The sequence below is a fragment of the Magallana gigas genome, chromosome 2 (assembly GCF_963853765.1).
Source record: "Magallana gigas chromosome 2, xbMagGiga1.1, whole genome shotgun sequence".
NCBI classification, from domain to species: Eukaryota; Metazoa; Mollusca; class Bivalvia; order Ostreida; family Ostreidae; genus Magallana; species Magallana gigas.
Window position 1 is genome coordinate 24002657 of NC_088854.1, and position 24585 is coordinate 24027241.

General features: G+C 37.2%; 1 protein-coding gene across 18 annotated transcripts in view; it reads right to left on the minus strand.

Annotated features, from left to right (window-relative positions):
* The window catches only part of LOC105324492 (teneurin-m), a 67064-nt gene that overhangs the window by 2379 nt on the left and 40100 nt on the right, over window positions 1-24585 (minus strand). For 11 of the 18 annotated variants that reach the window (XM_066075744.1, XM_011423583.4, XM_034443642.2 and 8 more), the window contains 25 exons: window positions 22767-23096; window positions 20043-20417; window positions 19764-19917; window positions 16956-17158; window positions 15543-15605; window positions 15056-15318; window positions 14812-14938; window positions 14475-14582; window positions 13331-13525; window positions 12489-12704; window positions 11339-11371; window positions 10597-10782; window positions 9488-9637; window positions 9018-9225; window positions 7864-7983; window positions 7287-7566; window positions 6721-7129; window positions 6261-6513; window positions 5894-6123; window positions 5551-5708; window positions 4369-5443; window positions 4204-4218; window positions 3175-3506; window positions 2024-2329; window positions 225-1836 (listed from right to left, as the gene is read on the minus strand). In XM_066075744.1, the coding sequence (XP_065931816.1) occupies window positions 225-1836; window positions 2024-2329; window positions 3175-3506; window positions 4204-4218; window positions 4369-5443; window positions 5551-5708; window positions 5894-6123; window positions 6261-6513; window positions 6721-7129; window positions 7287-7566; window positions 7864-7983; window positions 9018-9225; window positions 9488-9637; window positions 10597-10782; window positions 11339-11371; window positions 12489-12704; window positions 13331-13525; window positions 14475-14582; window positions 14812-14938; window positions 15056-15318; window positions 15543-15605; window positions 16956-17158; window positions 19764-19917; window positions 20043-20417; window positions 22767-23096 (7401 nt within the window). Of the gene's footprint in view, window positions 1-224; window positions 1837-2023; window positions 2330-3174; window positions 3507-4203; window positions 4219-4368; window positions 5444-5550; window positions 5709-5893; window positions 6124-6260; window positions 6514-6720; window positions 7130-7286; window positions 7567-7863; window positions 7984-9017; window positions 9226-9487; window positions 9638-10596; window positions 10783-11338; window positions 11372-12488; window positions 12705-13330; window positions 13526-14474; window positions 14583-14811; window positions 14939-15055; window positions 15319-15542; window positions 15606-16955; window positions 17159-19763; window positions 19918-20042; window positions 20418-20601; window positions 20731-22766; window positions 23097-24585 lie in introns of those variants that run through there. The other 7 variants (XM_066075752.1, XM_066075746.1, XM_066075745.1 and 4 more) reach the window with 7 other exon arrangements.

The following is a 24585-nucleotide window of genomic DNA, read 5'->3' on the forward strand; positions in this document are numbered from 1 at the left end:
GAGAAAGAAACAAAATGTTAACATGCTATACAACAGATATTTATTTCTGAAATAAAGATAATTTAAAAACTATTTAATAGAGAAGAACCAGTATTCAGTCAAACATAAATTACCCATAGAGAGATTACACAGAACACTCATCTACTGTATTAATATTCTATTAATATTTACATTTACTTTATAATCAAATAACTTGGAATCATAAAGACCCATAGAATACTTACAGAGAATAGGATAGGACTTCTTTGTGTGGGTGTTCACTAGGTATTGGAACCTGTAGTTGTTCAGCATTGTGGGGTCCTCCATGATTTTCTGGATGTTGTGGAGGATTGAACTGTAGTCAGGACACAGCCAGCGGCCATTGTCTGTGTCGTACACACGGTTTTTGAAGATCACCAGCTCAGTGACCGGGTTGTAAAGCCCTCCCTGGAAACCAAAGCTGAACTCAAAGCCTGGATTAGTGTCATTTTCCACTTGTCCATAAGGGTTGTACACTATTGACTTCACAATGTGGCCGATTTTATTGATGATGGCTATAGGAGAACCCATAGGATCACAAGCAATGTAGTAAACATTGCCACTGCGTTTCATTGCAATCAGGTTTCCATTGGGCTCATAAACGTACTCGGTGACCTCAGTAGATGTTCGGTTATAGGTGTGAGTAATGCGGTCTGGGTTCAAAACATCACTGTAGAAATACTGCATCATTTCTCCGCCATTAGATTCCATAAGGACAAGCCGACCTGAGGAGTCATAGAAGTAAAAATATCTGTGTACCCCAGTTTTAGCCACATAGACCAGCTGTCCGTTAGAGTTGAACTTGAGATCTTGATCTTGTCTCTTAGCCATGAAGCCATCCTCATCGAACTTGTAGTTTTTGTTCCCTGATTTGCTGATTCTGTCCCCAGAGTCGTACTCCAAGTCCACAGACTCCCCGTTCCTGGTCAAGCGTTTGACGTTCCCATTGTTACTGTAGCTGAATCTCCAGGCAGACGCTCCATTTATATAAACTTCTTCAATATTACTGTCCTTGTCATAGAAGTACAGGTATTTGATTTCATCTCCGTTCACATTCCTCTCCCATCTGTGAATTCTGTTATACTCATCATAGCCTATTTTGAGTGTCAATACACTGTCCCTATCAAATCGATACTGGACGATTTCCACACGCCCATATTTATCATAACTACGAGAAATGGTGGCGTGGTTGTCGGATATAGTCTCCGAGTCATACATTGTCCTAAATGTCAAGTTCAGAGGACCAAGTGTTTTTAGTTTCCCTGTATCAGCATCGTATGTAAAGCTAGTACTGGTTTCATTAATACGTGCCCCAAACGCTGAATTAATCTGGATAATCCTAAAGTTATCATCATAGGTATAGGAAAAGGAACCAGATATAAGATTACTGTCTTTGGGGAATTTCAAGGAGTAGCTTGACACCAGTGACCCTGCATAACTGTAAGCTGCCACACAGCTGTAGGCCCCACTAGAAATGGTGGATTGGGACAGCTTCAGAATCTGTTCATCGTACTCCAACTCAACCTGTGTTTCATCGAACAAGATGGTGATAGGTTGGGAGTAGCTATTGTAGCGGTATATCATCCTTCTCTGTTCACTGGGGTACACCACCATTAGGAGTTTACCATTGCCGTCGTATTCCATGGTGTAAGGGTATGGTAGATCTGGTACGTAGTAAAGGTAACGCTGCTTCCCGACGGAAACAATGTGGTTGAAGTGGTGGTACCCAAGATCTGGGGTTCGAATCTTCTCCAGCTCTCCCAAGCTATTGTATTCCAGGTAATATTGCTTACCACTTGGCATCACTATGTCTGTAGGCTGAAATGAAAAAGAATACACCAAAGTTAGTTTTAAGTTACACAAATACCGTACTTCCACCATGAATATTGCAATGTTTTTCACATTGATATTAAAATATCGAAGATTTTCAAATGACAGGATAAACAAAGCTAATAAAACCTAAAACTTGATCGATGCATTTATCAATCATGTAAGCCATATTTACCAATGATTTTCCATATCTGTAGTAAAACTTATGCTGGACTGCTCCGGATCTGGACCGATTCAGCAGAAGTCCATCACGGTTGTAGTCTAGATCCTCCCACATTTCCCCGTACTGCCAGTGTGTGATCTGTCCGCGCTGGTTGTACGTGATGTTCATGGCGTGATGATCACTGCACGGCAGGAACTGGACCGGCAGCCCACTGTCATCGTACATAATCCACAGGATGTTCTGCGAGTCCTTGTTGAGAATGCTCTCTGTGTGGTTCATTCTGTCATATTCCACCGACAGAAGGTTTACCCCATTAATCTGTGAATATTCAAGAAACAATGAAATCACTATAAAATCAATTTATACTGTGATAATTGTTGATTCCTTGTTGCAAGATTTTAAAGTTTTTTTTCTTTCCTTTTGGCTAAAGATACTTTTTCTTGTTTGATTTCTGAGAACTTAGAATAATTTGAAATGAATGATTCTGTAGAATTTATACTTGATGAATAGTCATTTGGATAATATCTTACAAACTATATCCATTGTACTCTTCCACATTGATATATTAAGCATGACTATACAAGTATATATCAAGCCAAATATTTAGGACTTAAATTTTCCTATAATATCATAACATTATCATAAAAAACAATATAGCCTTTGCCATGCTTTTATTGGTTAGGAAGGGGACATCTTTAATGTTTGACAAGTGGGAGATTATTATTTTTGTAAAATACAATATATTGTAACATAAATGAAGATTTGAATCATGCCAATAATCATAAACGAAATAAAAATGGGAATTAATACAACATAATTATTTCTGTTCAGATTACATAAGTACATGTATATCTTTAAATACTGAAATAATAGTGAAAAATATCCAATGGCATGCCAGAAGTCATCGTATAAATATCTATAAACAAAAAATAATGGGCCTCACAGCAGTGCTACTCCAATTGTTGAAAAAAAAAAAAATATTAATAAGAAAAAATCATCTTCAATAGATGAAACAAGATGATATTAGAACATGCTCATTATTTGATCTTATTTTCTTGCATATTCATGAAACCATTAAAGTATTTATAACACCCCTCTCCCCCATTACTATGTCTGCAGGGCCTGCTGTGAGGGAGGTGACACAAAAGGAACATTGGACATACCCTGAGGGCTTTGGCCTCGCCTCTGGAGAACCCGATGTCAGGCGAGTCAGACATGCTAACATGCGGCCGGGATTCCCCTACCCTCATTTTACTTCCCAGTCTCTGTAGGGTCTTCCGCCCGCAGGACGGACTGTACCGACGCCGGGCATAGAACCGCCACTCCAGCTTGTGAACCAGCTTGTTAGGGCCGATTATCTTGCGCTTGAAATGCATCCTGTGCTGATTGGAGAGAACTGGGTGTCCCCCTGACTCGATATTGATCGACATGTTTGTGGGGTACATGACCACAACACCTCCGTCAGGTAAGTAGGTCACTTGAGTTTCTGCTACACCTGGAATAAAGGAAAAAAACAAAATGTTAAAGGAAGTTATTATTCATATTGTTTGCATGCCAAAAAATTAAAAAAGGTATGGAAGAAAGGGATGTTTTAACAATCCTTTAAAATAAGTCCCCTACATCAAACAGAAAAAATCTATTTTTGATGGAAACAGATTGATCGAAGGATATTTCAGACATATACAAAGAGAGAAAATAGTTGTTCAGATGTGTGTGGTAGAAACAGTTCCTAAAAAATATAGCTAGCGAAAGGTAACAATCACGAAACAAACACTGATTGTCTAGCTAATGTCTACTACAATTACACACACAAGAAGTATAACACTGTGTACTGGCTATATCTAAAGTCATGTGACTTGAGCTGATGATGGCATGCGCTGAGTGATCTAGATTTCTGAAACATGATATATAAATGTACACGGATCAATACAGGTCAGTTGTTAAAATTTGGATATAAACGTGGTCAGAATATATATTGCATATTAAACATGGTCAGATTATACATATTGCGTTGTTTTTGTTATGATAATGAGAGGACTATTTGTAGCCACCAAAAGCTGACTAAGCACTGCGGAATGATTCCCTGCAATTTGACTGTAAGTTTCTGAGAACAGAGCAAGACAAAGAGACAAGGAAGCGGCCAGCTAAAAACTGTAACCTGCGGAATCAAGCTAGTCAAAAAAGCAAATTACCCTGAGAGATTTTCACTGTAAAAATTCAGAAAGAAAAATCACATTAAGGAAAATCATGCATACATAAAGCCTTTTAATATATTTCATCATTCATATGACATGAAGCAGTATTCTTTTTTAAAACAAATCTTTGACCTCAATTTAAAAACCTGTTGAAATACTTGCCATGCATGACTGATTGTACACTGCCATAGGTTGCCATGGAGATGACATCACTGCTGTCAGTGTTGACCCTCACAATTGATCCCGTTGTGTTGATGTCGGTTACTAAGGAAGTTATTTCCCCTGTTGGTTGTCGAGTCTCCATCAATCGCCCCATGTCGTTGTAGTAATAGAAGTAACTCTGCCCGTTACTGAGATATTTGGATACCAACAGACCCGAGGCGTCTCGGTATGTGAACGAGATGGAGTCATTGTTCGGTGAGGTTAACTTCTGCAGTCTGTGTTGATTGTTCATATCTAGTTTAGATCGCTGGTTGCCAGGGGAGATGATCTGTGTGACCTGGAGATTGCTGTCTCTCGTAAGCTCTATCTTGTTCTTGATGTCATCCGTAATGGACACCAGCTTGCTGAAGTAGGAGTTGACATTGTAAGTAAAGTTGTACATGTATTGTCCTGTCATTATATCCACTGTATGTTGATGTTGACCATGGTCGTTGAAGATGAACATCTCCTTTGTGTCTGGGGAATAGACCTTGTATTTGTTGTCTGTATCCGGTTGAGGAAGTTTGGACATGATGGAGAACACACGCAGGTTTCCGTTGTCAGCAATATGCACGATGCCGTCCGGAGTGACAGTGATGGAGGTCAGTGAGTTGAACAAAGCCTGGGCAGCCAGGGTCTCCTTTCCATCGTAACAGAGACAAGTCTTGGATTTGCAGTCGCATTTAGATTTGGATCCAGCAAAGTGATGAATCCTTCCATCAGAGGTGATGACTCGTACCCTGTTAATCCTGTGCTGATCACTCTCCACCACATGGATTTCTCCATGAGGACCAAAAGCCATGCTCTGGGCATCAACCAATCGGACGTCAGCAGCTATCCCGGAGGCCTCTTCTTCATCAGACAGAACCCCTGACAGCATGGAATTCAGGCCTATGATTGGACAGTTACTCGGGCGCCCTGCAATCGTCACAATATAGTTGTCCTTGGTCAGCTTCAAGATGACATTTTTATCCAGTATGTGGAGAGTGTCATCAAGAGGATCAATAGCCAGAGCTGCCGGCCAATGTAGCTGAACCTACAATACAGGCAGTAAATTAATAACATACATCTAAATATCAAATACCCTCAGAATTTTAAATCACTGCATAAATCTGGACGTTAGAAATACATGAATCTGCTTACCTGATTAGCTGGTCTGCTTTGGTCACATGACATTGGTTCCTGTGTTCTGAGCTGGTTGTGGGAGCCAATCAGAGTAGAGATAATTCCAGTGGTAGAAATCTGCCTGATGTTGAGATTATCTGCTATGTATATCACCCCCTCTTTGTTGATAGCAATGCCTATAAGAGAGTTATAATTCAAATGAATTTTAAATTGCTAAAACTTTGAAATTATTAAAATCTTTGTGTAGCACTGGTTAATCATCCAGTGGGGAATCAACATCTTAAAAAGATTTCCACTAGAACTGGTATGGTTAACCTTTGTCTGTTTAAATATAGCAATCTCAGTCTTCTGTGAATCTGACCTTTGGGTCCCAGAAGCCGGGCTTGAATGGCCAGTCCTCCATCCCCACACTCATCAACAAGTCCAGTAGAGCACTCTTCTCCATTCCCAGCAATAACTTTGTAGTTCTGTTCTAGATTCTGGACAGGTCCCATAGTAGCAATCTGGATGACTCTATGTTTCATGTAGTCTGAGATGTACAGCTTTCCATTGACTGGGCTAACAGTCATATAAGTCTTGTGGAACACAGAACTGTAAGATACAATGTAACAATATTCATCTGCTATGCATAGATTGAAATACATGAAAATATATTTTCCCAAGTAGTTGGTTTTTCTACAAAGAAAACAATAAATATATTAAGATTTCTGAATCCTGTATAGACATACTCAGTTTTTAGAATGCTGACTATCTCAGTTCTTCCGGGCGAGAGTTTCCGGATGAAGTTGTAGTCCCAGATGTAAAGGCTTCCATCACTACCACTGGCCAGCGCCACCGGGGCACGTACTTGGTTGTTGGAGGCATCTCCGTTACACATGGCACAGTCTAGACTCCTTTGAATCCCATTGCCAAGGATACTGACCAGTTCTTGGGGCTTCTCCTTCAGGTAGATATTGCTGCCATCTCCCTTGTGCAAGATTCCTGAAATCATATTAAGCAAAATTGTTGAAATCAGTGTCACCATCAGAATAGAGACAGAAGTTCTCTTAAACTCTTCATTGTATATATGCTTTCTGCAAAGCTTAAAATAATTTGTACACCATTCATTTTTGAACTTAAATCAAAGCAAAAGAATTCTGAGCTTATTGTTGCACAAGTCTTAGTATTTTGCTTTCCACAAGCTCTTACCCTCTTGGAAGTTGTAGGTGTGATGGATGTCCAGGTTCCAGCCTCCGATTTCTGAGGATGTCAGATCAAACCCTGTCATGGTGGTGCTCCTGACCTCCCAGAACACGTAATCACAACCCTTGTACTCGTATCCCACATGTACCTTCACCGGGACAATACCGTACACCTTCTGTCTGAATGCGTTGATCCTGTCCCAGGAGAAGGTATACTTAAGACCTGGGTCCGCCTCAAACACTTTGATGTTCTCGATGCCCTGGACGTAGACTTTGAGGTGGACCAGGGCCAGGTTGGTGGGAATGGTATCAGGGGTCATCTGAATGAGGATCACAGATTTGTAGCCCTCTGTCTCACTGCTGTGGTACACTAGGTAGGCATTGGTGCCTGGAACTTCTATACTCTCTTGTAGAACCTAAATTAAGCAAATAATATATACTCTTCACTAAAATACCTGACAATGAAACGTATCTACTTAAACAGTCTTATTATGTAGAGATTTAACTGTTTAGATGATTGTTTTATACCTATTGATTCTGTCATTTCATACTCGTTAGATTGTCATTTCTTACCTGTGACTCAGGAATTAGTGTGCTCTTCTCTGGACAAGCCCCAAGTTGCGTGTGCTGCCAGGTGGAAAGAACGATGGGTTTCATGGTGTGGTGGTCATGCCCCACTGCACACAGTAAAGGGTCAGGCTCAGAGAAGTCTACAGAGTGCAGGTCCATGACGACCATCTCCATGGTGACGATCTGGTTCCATGGTACAGATACACTGATAGTGTGGGATTGGAATGGTTGCCGTGTAAACTCCAGGGTAACAGAACCACCTCCATTGACAAGAATGTCAAACCTGTTGATAACATCAGAAATATGTTCATGTGGTGATGGAAGGATGAGTTAAAACTAAATCATCCATCTTCGAGGTCAAAGTTTTATTCTGAACTAAAATTTTATTCAACCATGCTTCTTCTAACTTTATTAGGTATATATGCTTACAAGGATACACTGTGACAGATCTCAAATAGTTTAATTAAACAGACAATTCAAACAAACAACTTTATGAATTTCAGGTTTAAAACGATTGCAATGCACCAACTTGCACACTGCTGAAGAATTCATTTCATGCATGGAGACAGGGCAGACTTACATTCCATCATTTCTGGTGAGGGTGTGGCCATACAAGGGCTGAATTCTGACATTGACCTTGACACCGACCAAAGGAGTGCCATCTCGTGTCTCAACACGTCCCCGAATTACAGAAACTTGTCTGAAAGAGAAAATATAAAAAACGGTCAACTAAAGAGCAAAACCATCAAATTGGCTAGACGTCTGCAAATAAATTCTTTCTGATATTCAATACTGCATGCTTGTTGATGTTATATATATTTCCCTTGTGAACACTCTGTGGAATCAATTTGCAGAGCTTGAGCAAAGCTTTCAATCTCTCTGATGTTAGGTGTTGATTCTCATAATAGTTTTATTTCCTATACTGATTGTGTTGTTCAAAAATATTCATCAGTTCATAGTGACAGTCATAAATATCTCAAAAATTTTTAATTACTGTCCAGAGATTGAAATCAGTCTGTGGAACAGTTACAGCAATGTTTAATTCTCCATTTTCTGTGAAATAAGAAACTTCAAGTCAGTTGCTGCTTTGAAACCAAGACCCCAGTACCCTATTTATAGACGATCAATACACAATAAGGCACGATAACTTAGTTGTGAGTATTGTTTTTCAATTCAATTAAGTATTCCTCTGGTAACCAAATCTACTTGACTTCTCTTCATCAATAAATAATGGTCCCTTTTTTCCATTCCAACCCTCTTATCAAATTAAACTTCATATTTATCATCCATTTTTTATAAAGATTTACCATGTTGCATTAAATTGCATTAAATTGCTTCACTGGTTGCTAAGTCTGATAAAAGATCTCTTTTTATTTTAGATGATATATATCATAAAAATGTATTATGCAGAAAACACTTGGGCATCAGAGAAAATCTGTCTGAACAACAGGTGTCTAATTATTCACTTGGGGGATATTAATGCTTAAGACGTTGACTCATTTTGATTTGTATTCAAAACTTTTAACTGGCTGATAAAATAATCATGAGATTCCTTTGATAACTCAAAAAATTAGGATGAAATTTTATTTCCTTGTCTACTTTCCTCCATCTGTTGGCATTATACATGTATCACAAAGACAATCAATTTAACTAATTAAAATAAAAAATGAATCATAAATTTTTCAGACATTTGGAGAACTTTTTTGGATGTTGGTATCAAAACAGAATACTCACGTTTCATTGAAGGCATTCTTTGAGGTCTCCTTCTGTATGCTATTGTTATCAATAAGGAACTTCATCTTCTTGAAGAACGAAGCAGTAGAGCTAGGCTTTGGTTTCTGGAGGAGGATTTCGGCGGGGTCCTGCACGGTCTGACAGAATGGGTTCTGAGCACAAGCCGCGCTGGAGCAACAGTCCGGGTCCAAGCAATCCCTCAGTCCATCTACAACAAGACAACAGAGGCCTCAAGCCATGAAGAACAAATGTTCTTGTAGTACTATCTCGTTTATTATATTTCATTAATATTATTTTCATTTATCAGTTTGTGTATAAACTTTTTCAGTTTGTTTTGCAAAGATCTATACAAGATTAAGGACACAAAATAAACACTATTCACATTTCTATATTTTAATTTAAGTGTCTTAAAATTCTAGCAATTATATCTTAACTAAAAGTAAAAAGCTATGCGTGTTCTGTCTGGTTACCTTTGTCATCATCGTCACCATTGGAGCACATCATCTCCATGGCAATATCACAGCCGTTTCCTTTCCAGCCAGCATGGCAGTCACATTTGTAACCCTTGTCTCCATAGCGACGACAACTACCATGGCCATTGCAGGAGTTTGGACATCCATCTAAAACAGAATATAGCTCTTAGAGATCACATAAACTGAAGTCAGCACTTAGAGATCACATAAATCAGGGGATAACAGTACCTGAATAATGTAGATATACTGTCCTGTACTGGTAACATTAAAATTAATAGATATAGGATTTAAATAATCTATGGCAATTCAGAGGAAATGTTTAAAATCTTTTATTCAGCCTTGGTTGTAAAATATCATGTCCCTTTCCTGTAACCTATAAAATTCATCAGATTTAATTTAAGTAGATTCTTTACTTACAACAAATAGACATGTTGCAGAAAGTAACAGCACATTTGTTATAAAATCAATACTATAGTCCCTTACCTCCACCTGAACCATAATTAATTAATTAATGTAAGAGTTGCAATAGAAAAAAACGATAAAAATCCTTGACCAAGATTACTAATTGTATAAGCATTCGTTAATGAGTGCAAGAAGAATTGATAAATGGCAGCAGTTAAAGAATGCAAAGAGAGAGTTTCTGTCAAAATATCAATGGACTATTCAATACCATTGCAAACTCTTGTGCCACACATTATATTTTATGTACCGGTAAGTTGTAACTTAATTAACTTTCAATTGCTTCAGAAGCAGAAGGTCCTCTTAATCTTTTATTATATCTTTCAAGATTTGCTCTGAAAGATTTTGATGTACTTAATTATAATTAATCCATTAATTTCTAAAAATATAGAACTACAATATAAGCTAGGAGAACCCTCAAATATAACATGTGTGAATATTAATTTATTACATAATATGCGATTGTAACAACATTTTTCATCAAATAAATGTCAATATGGAAGATTAAACAACATTCGTCTTCAAATATATTCAACACAACTAATATGCTTATTAAGGATTTACATTTCATTTTAACATCATGACTGGGTCATACATACAGACGGCATATTTTTTGAGAAAATGGCTGCCAGGTTCGGGGATGTTACCTATTGTGCAGTGTTTTCCATTCCAGCCGGTTCGACAGATACACGTTCCCTTGTCGCACTGGCCCTTAATTCCATCACAGCGCGGGTCACAGTTACGTGTGTCGCACAAGACTCCACCCCATCCCTCATCGCACACACAGCGCTGGTTGTGACAGTATCCGTTTATACAGCGCAGACGACACATTTCTAAAATTTACCCAGTCACCACATATCAGGCTAAACATCATTATCAAAGCATGATAAAGGTTTGTCATTTTCCACAGCATTAGAAAATAAGTTAAGTTACTGTAAGTTAAAAGATAAAAGAATACAGAAAACTATTGACTCAAGAAATATAGTATAAAATGTTGAATGAAAAAAATTTAATAAAGATCTAAAATACTAAAAAAAAAAGTTTTGAAGATATGAAAAAAATCTGAGTAATATTCATCTACTGTATTATGAAGTGTATATCGACAACACAGAAATTCGAACATGCTATTCCTGCAGCTATAGACTTGTTCATGAGTTAGAAAATATTATAGTAGCTAGGTTTTAATATGCATTATTTAAATGAACAACATATATGTTAGGGTTCAAAAATTTCAAATAGATGCAAAATACAATTCCAGCAAATAAACAATATCAATGATATATTATATACATAATTCTGCTTGTTTGTTTATTACTTGTGACAACACATTGATAAATGCAAGTTATTTTAAGGAAACTGCAATCGGGGACATGCAGATCAAGTTAGTACCTGCAAGCTTCCCAATGTGGAATGAGAGCTGACCTGTAATATAGTTTACGTTCATCAATTTTTTTTTATTTTGAGAATTTTGCTGCTAATTTTTTTCATGATTAAGAGAGATCTTTATAATTTGCTATAAGTAACATGTGAAATACATAATGTTATGCAGGTAAAAGAAATACCCCAGCTTTCGAAGTTTTTACATCAAATGTGCATAAATGTAAAATTTTGAAAAATTCTTATCTGCAAAAAAATTCACTTGCATGCATTTGGAGCATAAATATCCATGCTGGCAGAAAATTAATCTGTTTTAATTATTCTATGAGTGTTCAAATTATATTCTGATGTGTGAAACTTATATCATGAAGTATGAAAAAAACTGACAACTCAATTTCACAATGGTAATTGGATTTTCAGGAATGTGAGGGATTTTAATTTAGACAAAGAGAAAAAAAGGATGATAAATAACAAAAACCACGAATTGATAATGGGATTCATCATGCTCGAGTCCAAATGAGGGTGTCAAGCAAATTTGAAATATTATCTGATAATGGCACAAGAGCTATTCTGATACGTCCATTATGGCAGTCATTTGAATGGGGATTTTTTTGACACCTTATTTCCTCCATGTCATCATTTCATCATCACAGGTCATAAATATAATGGCTTCATTCTCCTCTCTCTGTCTCTTGGATCAAAATCACATTACAAAAGGTGAATGTTCAGGACTAAATGTCTACCATTTCCTACAGAATTCTATGTGAGGCAGCTCTCAAAAGAGAAGTGTTAATGTTAAACGGTTAGTGGGAAGTTCTATGCAGTAGTTTAGTAACTGTCACCAAATATTAATTGACAATTGTAATTTCTACATTTGTTTTCAAACTTGGGCTGGATGGGGATAAGAAAAACACCATGCTGTTGTCCCCAAATCAGTAGGAACCTGCTCAAAACACCATGCACTTGAGTTATGCCTTCAGTCCTTCATGCTATAAGATTTTGTCAATTAAATTGGAGTTTGTTGATTATTTTCAAGAAAAAATGCATTCCGTGCATGTCAACTCTAAGATTAATTGTGGACATCTACGAGTCCAAATCTGGCAAAAATAGGTCAAGGCAACAAAAACTGGGTCAGTCTTGAATTTCAGGCAGTTGCCTTTACCTTGCTCACAATCCTTGCCCTTGAAGAATCTATCACAGATGCATTGGCCCGTGTCCCAGTCAAACTGCCCATGCCCCGAGCAGTCGCGGGCACAGAGATGAGTCAGGTTAAGTTTGTCGGGTAATTGACAGTGGTCTCCCTTGAACCCTTTATAGCAGACACATTTACCCAGGTGACAAAGCCCGTTACCAGAGCAACTAGGGTCAATACAGGTCACTGTGGTGACAAAGAGATGTGTTAATAACCCAGACACACGAGATTATCTCACAGTTGTCACTCATCAACATAGCCCAAACTTACTTTTGATATTTTTTTCACAAACAAAATTTTTTGTGCATTCAATTTACAGAATAAAATTAAAGATGCTTGTGAACATGATCTGAACATGCAATGATTTTCAAACTTAAAAAAGAATTCAGAGAAGTTTGGCATGCATGACTCTAAAGATTACATATAGTGCAGACAACATATGAGACAATCTCATCAGAAATAAAATAAAATTAGTAAAGCAAATTATATCAAGCATATGAAAGTAAAGGTTGCAAATAAAAGTAAATATTTCATTATCAGACTACACAGCGAAAGAAAATGCCACGATAAATGACAAACAAAATTATGTCTAATGTAAAGATTAAATTGTAAAATATCAACATATAAAACATAAAAATATACTTAAAGTAACTACTTTGTGCAAAATAGAAAAACATAATAAACTAAAGAAGAAAAATAAAATAATTACAAGAATGTTTAAAGAAGCAAGATTGCAAACTATGTGTGTATGTGATATGATGGCCGATTGGTTAGAGTGATTCATAGAGGCGTGGTCTAAAACACGGACTCACCGATTCCACAGTGCGGGCCGGTGAAGCCTTTCTCACACTGACACTGGCCATTGATGCACTGCCCCCTGTTGTTACAGGTCGGGTTCTCGCACTTATTGGCGGGGATGTCACACTCCGCCCCTTTCCAGCCCTCGTGACAGACACACACACCCTGGCGGTATTCTCCCTGACCATTACAAAGGTGGGGGCATTCACCTGGCAAAATAAATGATTTTGAATTTATTGGACTTGCGATTAATAACAATTACAAAATATTATAATTTCCATTTTATTTGGCTTTATTGTGTTGCTTGTCTTATTCTGTAAAACTTTATGTCAATCATTCAAGAAATAAATATTGTTTGTTATAGGCATAAACAAATGATTTATTATTCTGGGTCCCATTATAATACACACCCCATTCATTGTTCATGACAAGTCAATTAACATCAAGATTCTTTAGTTCATAATTATCAAAATACGGTACTAAAACTAATGCAGCACATGCATGTTGTCATCATTACGTCAACACGCCCACTAACTTTGAGCTTGAATGCAAATTGAAGTAACATTAAACTAACTTTTGCTCATAGCATATCAGAGATAAAAAGCTACAGAATGAAAAACAAATTTCCAGATTCTCAATGGCTATCCCAAGCAGAGGAGTTCAGATCAATCAAAACCCAATAATGCAACAATCCCCCCAGTAATTTTTAATCAACACCTATGAATCACAGGGTATAGAATTAACTTAGTTTGCACACATTATAGTCTCCCTAGGAACAGCAATATCTCTGATGTCCTGCAACAAGCATCATTTACCCAGAAAAAAAGCAGATGGCATAATAGTCCGAAACCCATGTGGCTGGTCATGTGATCAGGCTGGCTGATAAGTAAGGCGCTCAATTGGATCAGGGAATTCTTCTTTTGATATTTTTGAGAGGATACAATTTCTCACGCTGGCTTCATATTTTTTCAATGTAATTTTCTCTAGGCTATAGCGCAGTGTCTAAATTATTTCTAGTGTTTGGGAAAATCAAAGAGCTATGGGTGGAAACCAAGGATAGAATTTTACCATTGAGTCATACTATCCTCATCATTATTGCTTCTAAAAGCTTTTATTAAAACAATTCATTTCTGTTTCGTTGTGTACAGTTAGACTTACGTTCTGAGCAGTATGGTCCCCTGTAACCATTAAAACACTGACACCTCCCCTGGTTGTCACAGAGACCATGTCCGTAACAGTTACTCTCACAATTGGTTCCCATGAAATCTGTCAAGGAGAAGTTCATTGATATATATTAGAACTTTAATCAACTATAAACAATTCCTATACATACTGTTGTTCAACTGTGATATGAATTGAAAATAATTGAGAGCCTCTAGACATGCAAGGGAAACCAAAAATAATAGCACTGTTCTTTGCCTATATTGCAACAAAATACTTTCAATTAGATTGCTCCCATATGATGCAGAAACATTTTTAGTGTAAACAGCCTTACCAACGGTTCTCCTGGCCACGCCTATCTCCTGCGGCTGATCACGGTCATTGTAGATGGTCAGGTACCACTTGCCCTTTTCCATCAGCTGAATCATGGCTGTCTCCTTATCGGGAAGAGATCGTTTATACTGGAACAATAAATATACAAAACATTTCAATTCCAAACCCATCTTCATTAATAACCTAATAACTAAGATTTCTTTGGTCTATTTCTAGATATCTAAATACAGTGGTTGGATACTTACCCGGTTTCTGAAAGTCTGTGATTCAGGCTCTTTGATTGTACTTCCATCGTACACCTGGTAGAAATCAAACTGAGCGATGGTAGGCGGGAAGTTCCGTCGGCCATAGATAGCCAGACGCGCACTGTTTGGAATGGTGAAATCGAACTTGACAAACTTGGAATCGCTCTGGATGAAGTAGGTCTGCCAGAGGGTCAGTGGGGAGATGGTTATGTAGGTTGGGCTGTCGCCGTCCAGAAGCAAGGGGGTCTGGGTAAACTTTAACACTGAAACAATGCAAGGAGCAAGGTCAATACACATTTTAATCTGATTATTTTTATTTCAGCACATAGCATAATAATGCAGCCCTTTATACATTCATATATCTGTAATTATACAACACTTAAAGGAAAGCTCTTGAAAGTAATAAGGGGAAGATTGTTATAAAAATTCAATTTTTTATTCTTGCCAGCTAAGAATCAAATCCATCAATATTGTGTTCTAGCTGTACCTGTGTGGTTTAAGGCACCAGGTTTCTCCTCTTTCTTCTCATTCTTTTCAAATGTCAAATGAGCTGAAAGAAAAAATGTCAATTAGGAGAAGACCATCTCACAATGTTCATTTTGATACAAAGAGGGACAGTGAATAGAAAAGTGACAGGAGTTCAAGTGTTGTGGAGTAAGGTCAACTCATGTCTGTCATGCTAGAGACGCTGAGCTTTTGACAATTCTCCATGAAGGCTTATTGCATCATTTTCTTGAATCGTAATGCAATACCAACTTGAGCCAACTTGATATCGATGTAGAATATTGCTGGCTCTTGAAAATGTCTTGGTTACAGAAAACTTAAGATTCCCCATATTGATCAGCTTCCTGCGTAGTGTTTTAATTCAATTTTTCTCCCTTTTTTCTCTCTTTTGTCATGCGAATGTGATCTTTTCATTATTTTAACTATTGAGCAAAACCTACATACAGCCATCAATGAATATGCACTCAATAATGTTTTACATTTTATTATCTTCCTTTTTCCCATTTATCTCATAAATTTTCAATTCAAATTACGTTTTCAATCGAGATAATTTGGTGGTACAATAAATATTGGTCCACGGAGGATGCTCTTTGATGGGTCATGTGACACCTTGATCCTATAGCTTCTGACGAGGTTCGACAATCGCGACACAATTTGTGGTAAACAATAGATTCTCTCCTCTCGCCTGACATTCCTCATCGGTCACGGATGCCAAACGGTACCGTGGGGACTTTGTTAAGGAAATCATCTTGTTGCTTCTTCCCAAGAGGAGAAATAATTGGAAGAAGTTGAAAAACACTTGTTGATGAAGAAACAGCAGAGTTTCGAATTCAATCGATGACAAAATTCTCTACCTAATTTTAAATTCATCTGACTAAAGTATCTAATAGTATGCATATTGTCAGAAATTTTAAAATGTCTGCATGTTAATCTTTCAAATTATCAGTACACAGCATACATCATAACATCAAATGTTTAATGAAAGGTAAATTTCCAACACGAAAAAGCTTGTCAGGGAAGGCAATTTTTTTTTAAAAAGTTCTATCAATATCAGTACAGAATTTGAATGCATTAAGAAGAGAATCTAGTAAATAGCTTGGTTGGAATAACCATATAGGAAATTAGTAGGACCTTGTGATAACTAAATGATCATCAAATGAATAGCTTATTCCATGAATAAAACAAAACTCTATATTAAAATGGTCATGAAAAGAACTTTAATTTACAATATCCAAAATCAAGTATTGATAGCATCTTTCCTATTTTAGAATTGGTAATGAGCATCTGTTCAACAATTTTGCATGCCAAGAACAAAAGGGAATAAAGTGTCTCCAAAAATCAGTGACAGCTTAGAATAAAAAAACCCGAATTCTTAAGAAATGACAAAAAGACATACCTGCAAAGTAGGTGGTGGCTGCTAGGAGCCCCACACAGATGATGACTAGGATCAGGGCCGCCCACTTCCAGCTCCACCGCTTCAGTTTCTGTTTCATGTAGTGGGGTGTATTGCCGAATTTAGTGTAGCCACAGTCGTGGGATCGGGGTGGTGATGTCATATTGCCTGGGTAACCACAATGACTGTGGGGAAGAAAGGCCTGCCTGTAATGCAAAAGTCCAGATAAGTTAAACTGAGCCGCTCTTGATTAATCAAGTTCCGAGAAATTCACATCGGAGTTTGGCTGAACCTCCCCTGTCAAGTGTCAACTATCGCTATCAGATATAAAGTTTTCAATCTCTCGAGATGACCAAACTGCCGAGGAGGATTTTTCTGAATTGGATTCCCTCAAGTGAAAAAGAGAATTGTCACTGAAAATTAAACTCTCAGCAGGAAAATTCACATCTACTCAATTCTTCATCATATCAAGCACCATTTTGTATCAAACCATTTTGTATGCAAATGAGCATAACACCTTTTTTGCTCTACACTTTAAAAAAGCGAAATGTCCTCAAGAGCTATAAAAGGCACCACTAATTGTATAGAAACATCTTTCACAGTTTTTCGTTTTGTGGTCGGAATTGCCGATATTGGATTTTGTTCGTGTGCATGCTCTTACAGACAACTGCATCAGTGACATCATCATCAATTGTTCTGACTGTGAAAAAGCATTTGAAAACAGTAATTACGGCAGTAGCTTGATTGTGCTCTGGCTGAAGAACAAATGTCACTGTAATATTTCTGCCATTAAACTATCCGAATTGTGACATGCATAACATGACTTCATAATTCCATTTTTTCTTTATCGTTTTGAAAGAGAGATCTCGGCCTTCTGTGGCTTACAGCAAAGATGACTTCTTCCTTTTGTGGGGCCGACACCTTTTATGTACGAGAAGCATCTAATGAAGAATTATGTATCTGCCTTGGATAATCAATTTTCAAAATTTTCTCTCTTTCCACCTCTCAGAAAAAAAAGAGAACATAATTTGTGATTCTGGTAGTTCCAGGAGAACTAATCAATTAAGAGTTACATAGACAAGCATTTTATTGACAAATCTATCAATACACAAGCAAAACAGCTCTGTTTCTGTGTAGGGGAAAACTCTGGATAGCCTCCGGCAGCATTCCAGTGCAAAATGCTGTTAGAATCTTTGTTATATTGCAAAATGGGGAGAAATTTAGCTGTTATAGAACATGCAAATACTAGAACATTAATGTAACAAAGTTAATTGATTTCCTGAAGATTTCAATGAAACTTCAATAAAAGTCAGACAACAGTATGGTTTTAACTGCAACAGCAACACCACAAAGAAAACATTGGCCTCTTAATGGCACTCACAGAGAGGCATTTCTGGTGCCGCATCAATAACATTGGAGCATTACTACTAATACAGAAAAAAAAAAAATGTATTTGGGGAGCGAATGAATTGAATGTTTGAGGGATTACTGGTCCCCGATTTTCTATCCCTTATTTACATAACAGTCTCTGCAGCCATTAATTCTATCTAATTGGACACTCTTTGTTCATATTTTCAGTCAAAGACCAAAAAGCCATGAATAAATCTAAGTGTGAAATTAAATACAAGAAAAATGGACTGTCGGATTCCACAATTATTGGGAAGAAAAGGACAGCGATATTAAAGCAACGATCAAAATGGTCAATCTCTTGACAAAACCACTGAATAAACAGAGGCGTTGTTTCATCCCATTGGTACCGCTTGCCTTATACACCAGTTCTCCATAAAGAGCCTTTAGTGTGGTGTCTGCGGAATATCAGGAATATCTGCAAGTTCATCTGATTTTATCCGATAGAAATCCGCCTCACAAGTTATACAAACTGCAAAATTTCGGTTCTCTGGGGAGATTGAAATCGAATTTAAATAGAGAATTGTCGAATGATAACAGAAGAAAGGAAATGAAGGCAGATTGATAGAAAGTCTGACTCCATTCTGCATACAGAGAACATGTTAAATTATCTTTTGCCCTAGCTCTCAATACTCATTGGATGACTAAACCATCAATTCTCCATCCTAAATTCACCATTTTCAGGCACTGTACACTTTTCCAGCCTCCCTTAGCGTATACTAATTCAAGTCTGGTATACTAATTAAAAGAGACATCACCTCAGCATGCAGTTGGCTAATTTCTATTTACTGAAACTCAACTCCTAATTTGAATACATTTCTTTGTGCCAAAATACCAATAAAGTACATTGGCAGGATCGTATGTTATACTGGACCTTATATAGATGCATCAAACTGCTTCTGATCAAAATGCTAATCTATTTTAGGGCAGAATATGGTCTCTGCGCTAATAGCAGTTGACTGCCATTTGACATCTAACACCAAGTTATTTTACTGGCATAGGGGTATAATCCTATTATATTCCAGCACTCAATATGATATATTTGGCATGGGCACGTTAACTTTTACAGCAACAAACTTTATATGGAAATATCAAACATAATTTTCAAGAAAATAGAGATAGTTATTGTTTTCCAGCAAAATCCACCTTATATCCATTTTTATCTCATCTGATGCATCTTTATTTTTGTCAAAGAAACTGCTGCAGACTCATTTAATGCCATAAAGTGACTCATTGATCACAGAAATAAATATTTTGTCAGACTTAAGAATTGTGCATGATCAAGGCAAGAAATCACAGCAACAGAATCATTACAAATCCATGCCAAGGTTTGCTGATAACTTTTACACATTAGCCACATTATTGCAAGACATGGAAATCAATGGATTGCATGTTAAGCCCTACCTTTCTGAGTTGTGATGGTCTCCATTCATGAAGTGACTGGGAACAGTGTTAGAACACTGGGGTCGGACAGGTTGTGGACTGACTAGTTCTCCTGACCTTGACATCGGCACTGACCCCGACCTTGGCACTGTGCGTGGAAACCGAGGTTGTCCATCTGTAATCAACACGTCACAATTCATATATATTTCTTAAAAATCAAGAGGTGAAAGTCTTATAATTAAGAATATTGATATTCATGATCCCTTTTTTCAGTGCTACAAGAAACAAAATTGAACAGACCTGGAATGAAGACGTTGCCAGAAGCTGTCTGCTCCAAATAATGTGGTTCAAAATCACTCTCCTCTCCAGAATACACACACTGTCTCACTTGGTGATAGTGTTCACTGTCGGAACAGGAGTGGCCCCTGTGATAGGGGTTCTCATTGTCAGAGTAATGTCCCCTTACATTGTGGTGATTGTGAAGTAATGCAGTGTTTGAGTCCACATAGTGGCCGCGACAATGGCACATTTCAGCATCCGAGTACGTGCCTCGATACGAGGGACCCATGCATCGGTTTACTCTCTGCGGCACTGTTGTTTGATGTGGAATGTCTTCAATGGGTGGGGGTGGGGGAGGAGGGTTAAAGCACGGTGGAAGACCCCCTGGTGCTGTAGCTAGAAAGGAAAAACAGTCAATTGTTAAACTACAGAGTTTTATCAAAAATACAATTCATCATAGAATTATTATCAAATTTTGTGAAATGACTAATGAAAAAAAACCAAAGGCAATAACGTTTCTGACCAATAAAATTTAGAAAAATAATCAATTCAAAGTCTCTCTTAGCTGTCTAACACTGACCATAGAACTTAGAGGACCACATGTCCAAATTGTCCAAACTATCACTAGTCAACATGTCAGTGGATGAAAATATTCTCTTCATCAGTACAAACAATATTTACTCCAGATAAATATCAGGGGGTTTTTTCCAAAAAAATACAGAGTCTGACAGATATCCAAAGTTCAGTTCTGCTGAATCAATCCTGGAACCCTGACAACCAATCAGAACTCCTCTAGTCAACATATCCCATGATTCCAACACTTGACAGCTCTCAATTTGGACATATCACTAGATTGTCTAAAGATTGCAGACTTTTTGGCTCCAACCAAGTAATATAAGGAGAAGTGGGAACCCCATCTAGATAGATAGACGATTCACTGATATAGTACTGATTGAGCGTTTGACTGTCTGAATGTTTAATCTGCCCACAGCATTCTGACCACTACATTGGGCGTCTTTCTAACTGTATACAATTCCTATTCCATCTAAACTCCTGCAGCCTATAAGTTATATCTTTTTTTGGTCAGGGAAACAATTTGCAACTTTTGATGAATGTTCCACCATGCCTGGTCTCAGGAGACACAAAAATAACTTTTCCAATTTGCCTTGTAGTGCAAACAAAGAGATCAGTTGTTAGAAATGGCCGGCTGCTGTTCAAGGAAAGCTGACATTTTCTTCTTATTTATGGAAATCAACATGTCTGTTTCTTTCAATCAATACAAACCTACACTACACAGACTTACTCTCTGGACAATGTGTCACTGGGCACTAACTTGGCACTAAGTTAAATACACTTGGCATTAAGCAAGTGTATGTGTACTGTAAATAACAGTAAATGCTCAAATTACATCATACGTTAATTTTACGTAGAATATATACCATATTCTTCAAAGCAATAATATAAACTCTTATGATCTACAATCTTGCAATTGTTTTCTCAATCTCATTTGGCTATATCCCCTTTTTGATCAATTTGATTAAAAACAAATACATTTATGTCAAATCATATCTTGGTAATAGACAGATGAAATGAGGGGTTTCTGGTGGTTAACTCAATTCAGCAGTAAATATTCAACTGTCAAGTGTAATAAATGAATTGCTGTCAGATATGATCTTAAGCAATATACACGTCTGATCAGCCGACAGGTTTGAAGTCTACAAATCTCCCTTTATGATTGGTCAGAGAGAACCTGAACTGTCCAATTTCTGATACCCTCAAGAGACATCACAGATCCAGCACGAAAAACTTGACCTCTTGGGCCTTTTTTTTAAAACTTATTCCACTCTCTTCCTTTTTTTATAACCCCATCCCAAAACAATCTGCAGATTAATATGTTAAAAAAGATAGAGAGGTTTTGCATTGATAAGTGCACTTTTTCAAAATATTTCTATCAGCCCAAGTCCTTTAAAGCACTCACTATCCTAAATTCTTGAAATGTAAGGTCTCAGCAATGATCAAAATGAGTAAATTGAAATATTACAGATGATGGTCTTTTCCCCATTTTTATTCATTGTATAATCGTAGCCAAGACTTGGGCCATTGCATGTCAAAAGTCATTTCTCTCTACGCAGGCCTTTTTCTGAAATGGGCTACTCAAACAAATAAGTGGAGAGTGGGGCTAAAACAGCCATTTCCCCTTCTGTGTTTTTTTAAACAAGCACATTACGGATGATGACACAATGCCATGCAAAATGTCTACCACTCAGAACTTTACTCTTGGGATCTCTAAATGGACTCATGCTTAGTTATGTATGGCTAACTATAGTTAACACCTTTTTTTTAACCCCCCCCCCCCCCAAACAACTTCTCAGCTATAAAAATTCCCAATTTTTTAGCTGGATTTTCTCTATCATATCACCTCAATGTGCTTTGTGTGACTAGGGTATAATAAAAATAAAAATAAATAATAAGAATAAAATAGGACTTACAAACGAAATTGATAGTTTTCACTCTACCTTAGAGCAGTTTTGATTACACATACAAAATTCAGTTCAAAACCAATGCAAAATGCATGTTGCATAAATGTATAAATGAGTGTGATTGAACAGATTTTGATATTTGTAATATGTTTTGGCTACCTCTAGTCTAGATAGCAAAAAAAAAAGATGATGCAAATAAAGTACATCTGTATATTCTTGATATGAAATTGGTTTCTAAAAGTTGTTTGTGATGTACAATCATTACCTGCATGGTGGAACTTATTGTGGCCATGCGGTGAGTGAACATGCTGAGTTTGGTTGTCAGGGTCAGAGTCTGACAGCCTGGAAACCACCTCATTCCGCACAGAATGCATATTGTCCATTTCATTGGATGACATTGAGCACTGGGAGCCCTGATGATTGACATTTAAGGAGGCGTGTTTAGTGGACACAGAGAGATTTTGTTCGGATTCCTCACCCTCGGACCCTTCCTGGTATGTGTAAAAATGAGGAGTTTTGTTGTTATTTTTGGAACACATCCTATGAGCCTTTTGGTCCATGGCTGTTAACTCAACATGCTCTTCGGGGTCTAGACCTTAATAAACAAAAAAGCAAACAAAAAAATAAAAGCAAGGAACACAAACAAAAGTACATCATCATAATCATCAGATGGTTAGCATACTACTGCTTATCAAACAGCTAAGGTAAGATATAAAGAGGAGACTTGATCATAATTGCTAGCCATATAATACATGTAGATGGAATATGAAATTTCTCCTTATATAAATGTAAGTTGAAAATCACAAGCATGATGATGATGATGATGATGATGATGATGATGATGATGATGATGATGGGATAAAATAAAAAAATTCATGCAAGCAAACAAGGAATTAATTAAAAAACGAGGGAGTTGTCTTTCTTTGATCTTTGGCTAAAGAAAAACTTTCCATTCAAATAAAACTATTAGAATCATGTTTATTAGACAATTATTATAAACACTGGTTCCAAAAATAATTACAATCTATATCCATTTCAATTTCTGTCATTAAAAACCCAGACGATCAAGATAAAGTAATTGAATATTAATTGCATCATGTTAGCAATCAAACAATGGGGGCTAACAATGTGGTTTGTGCTACCCGTATCTTGCCATTAATTACAAAATTGTGTCTCATGCTGCTATTGAAATTATACAGATTGTGAGCGGGACATGGAAAATGTCCTCTCCTTTTCCCTGAATTTCCCAACAGACTGTGCAAACAGTGGGACAATAGCACCATTTCTCATCCCTCTCTGCTGCGCGTTTCCATTTATTATATTATCTCTCAATCTCTTTGTACAATCCAATCTGAGCAATAATAGATGTCACAAACAAAATCTGCTCACTTGTTCCAGCCGGTCCCCATGACAACACTCTGGTGTCCCCAAATCACTGCTCCATCTGAGGACATCCATCACTCTCCCCACCACCACCCAATCAATCAATGTACAGAAACTAACAACTCTATTATTTATGGACGATTCACTCTTTCAAATTCTACAAAATTTTTCTCTACGGCATTGACACTTCACAGAAATGACAGCCAGCAATACTAACTGGATTCTATTTCCAGGTATCCAATCTACTAAAGAACTCTTCAGTCCCGGATAGCTTTGTTTCGTACAATTTGCGTCGGAAAATAAATCAGGGTTTTCATGACTTTTCAGAATTGAGGGTTTTAGTATAGCTATTAATTTTTTTCCTGTTAAATTAAGTGAAGCGGAATCCTTGTGCGACAATGATTGATTTACAAATAGTTGAAGACAGCAGTTTACATTTAGTGATGACTTACTGAGATGATGTAGAACTTAACACAAACTCGTCTTCTCGATATTCAGTCTAAGATTGCATCTACAATTTTTATTAATCATATGGAGGGATTTTCTGCCAAAAGCTAGAATGTATATTAACCAATTTTCTTCATGGCTTTCCAGAAATATGCTTTCTTGATGCGAAATCGATGTCATATTGTTTCAATAGATACATAGATTAGAATGAAATTGCCTGCAGCTTGTTTTAGCTAAAAACACATGCCATTACA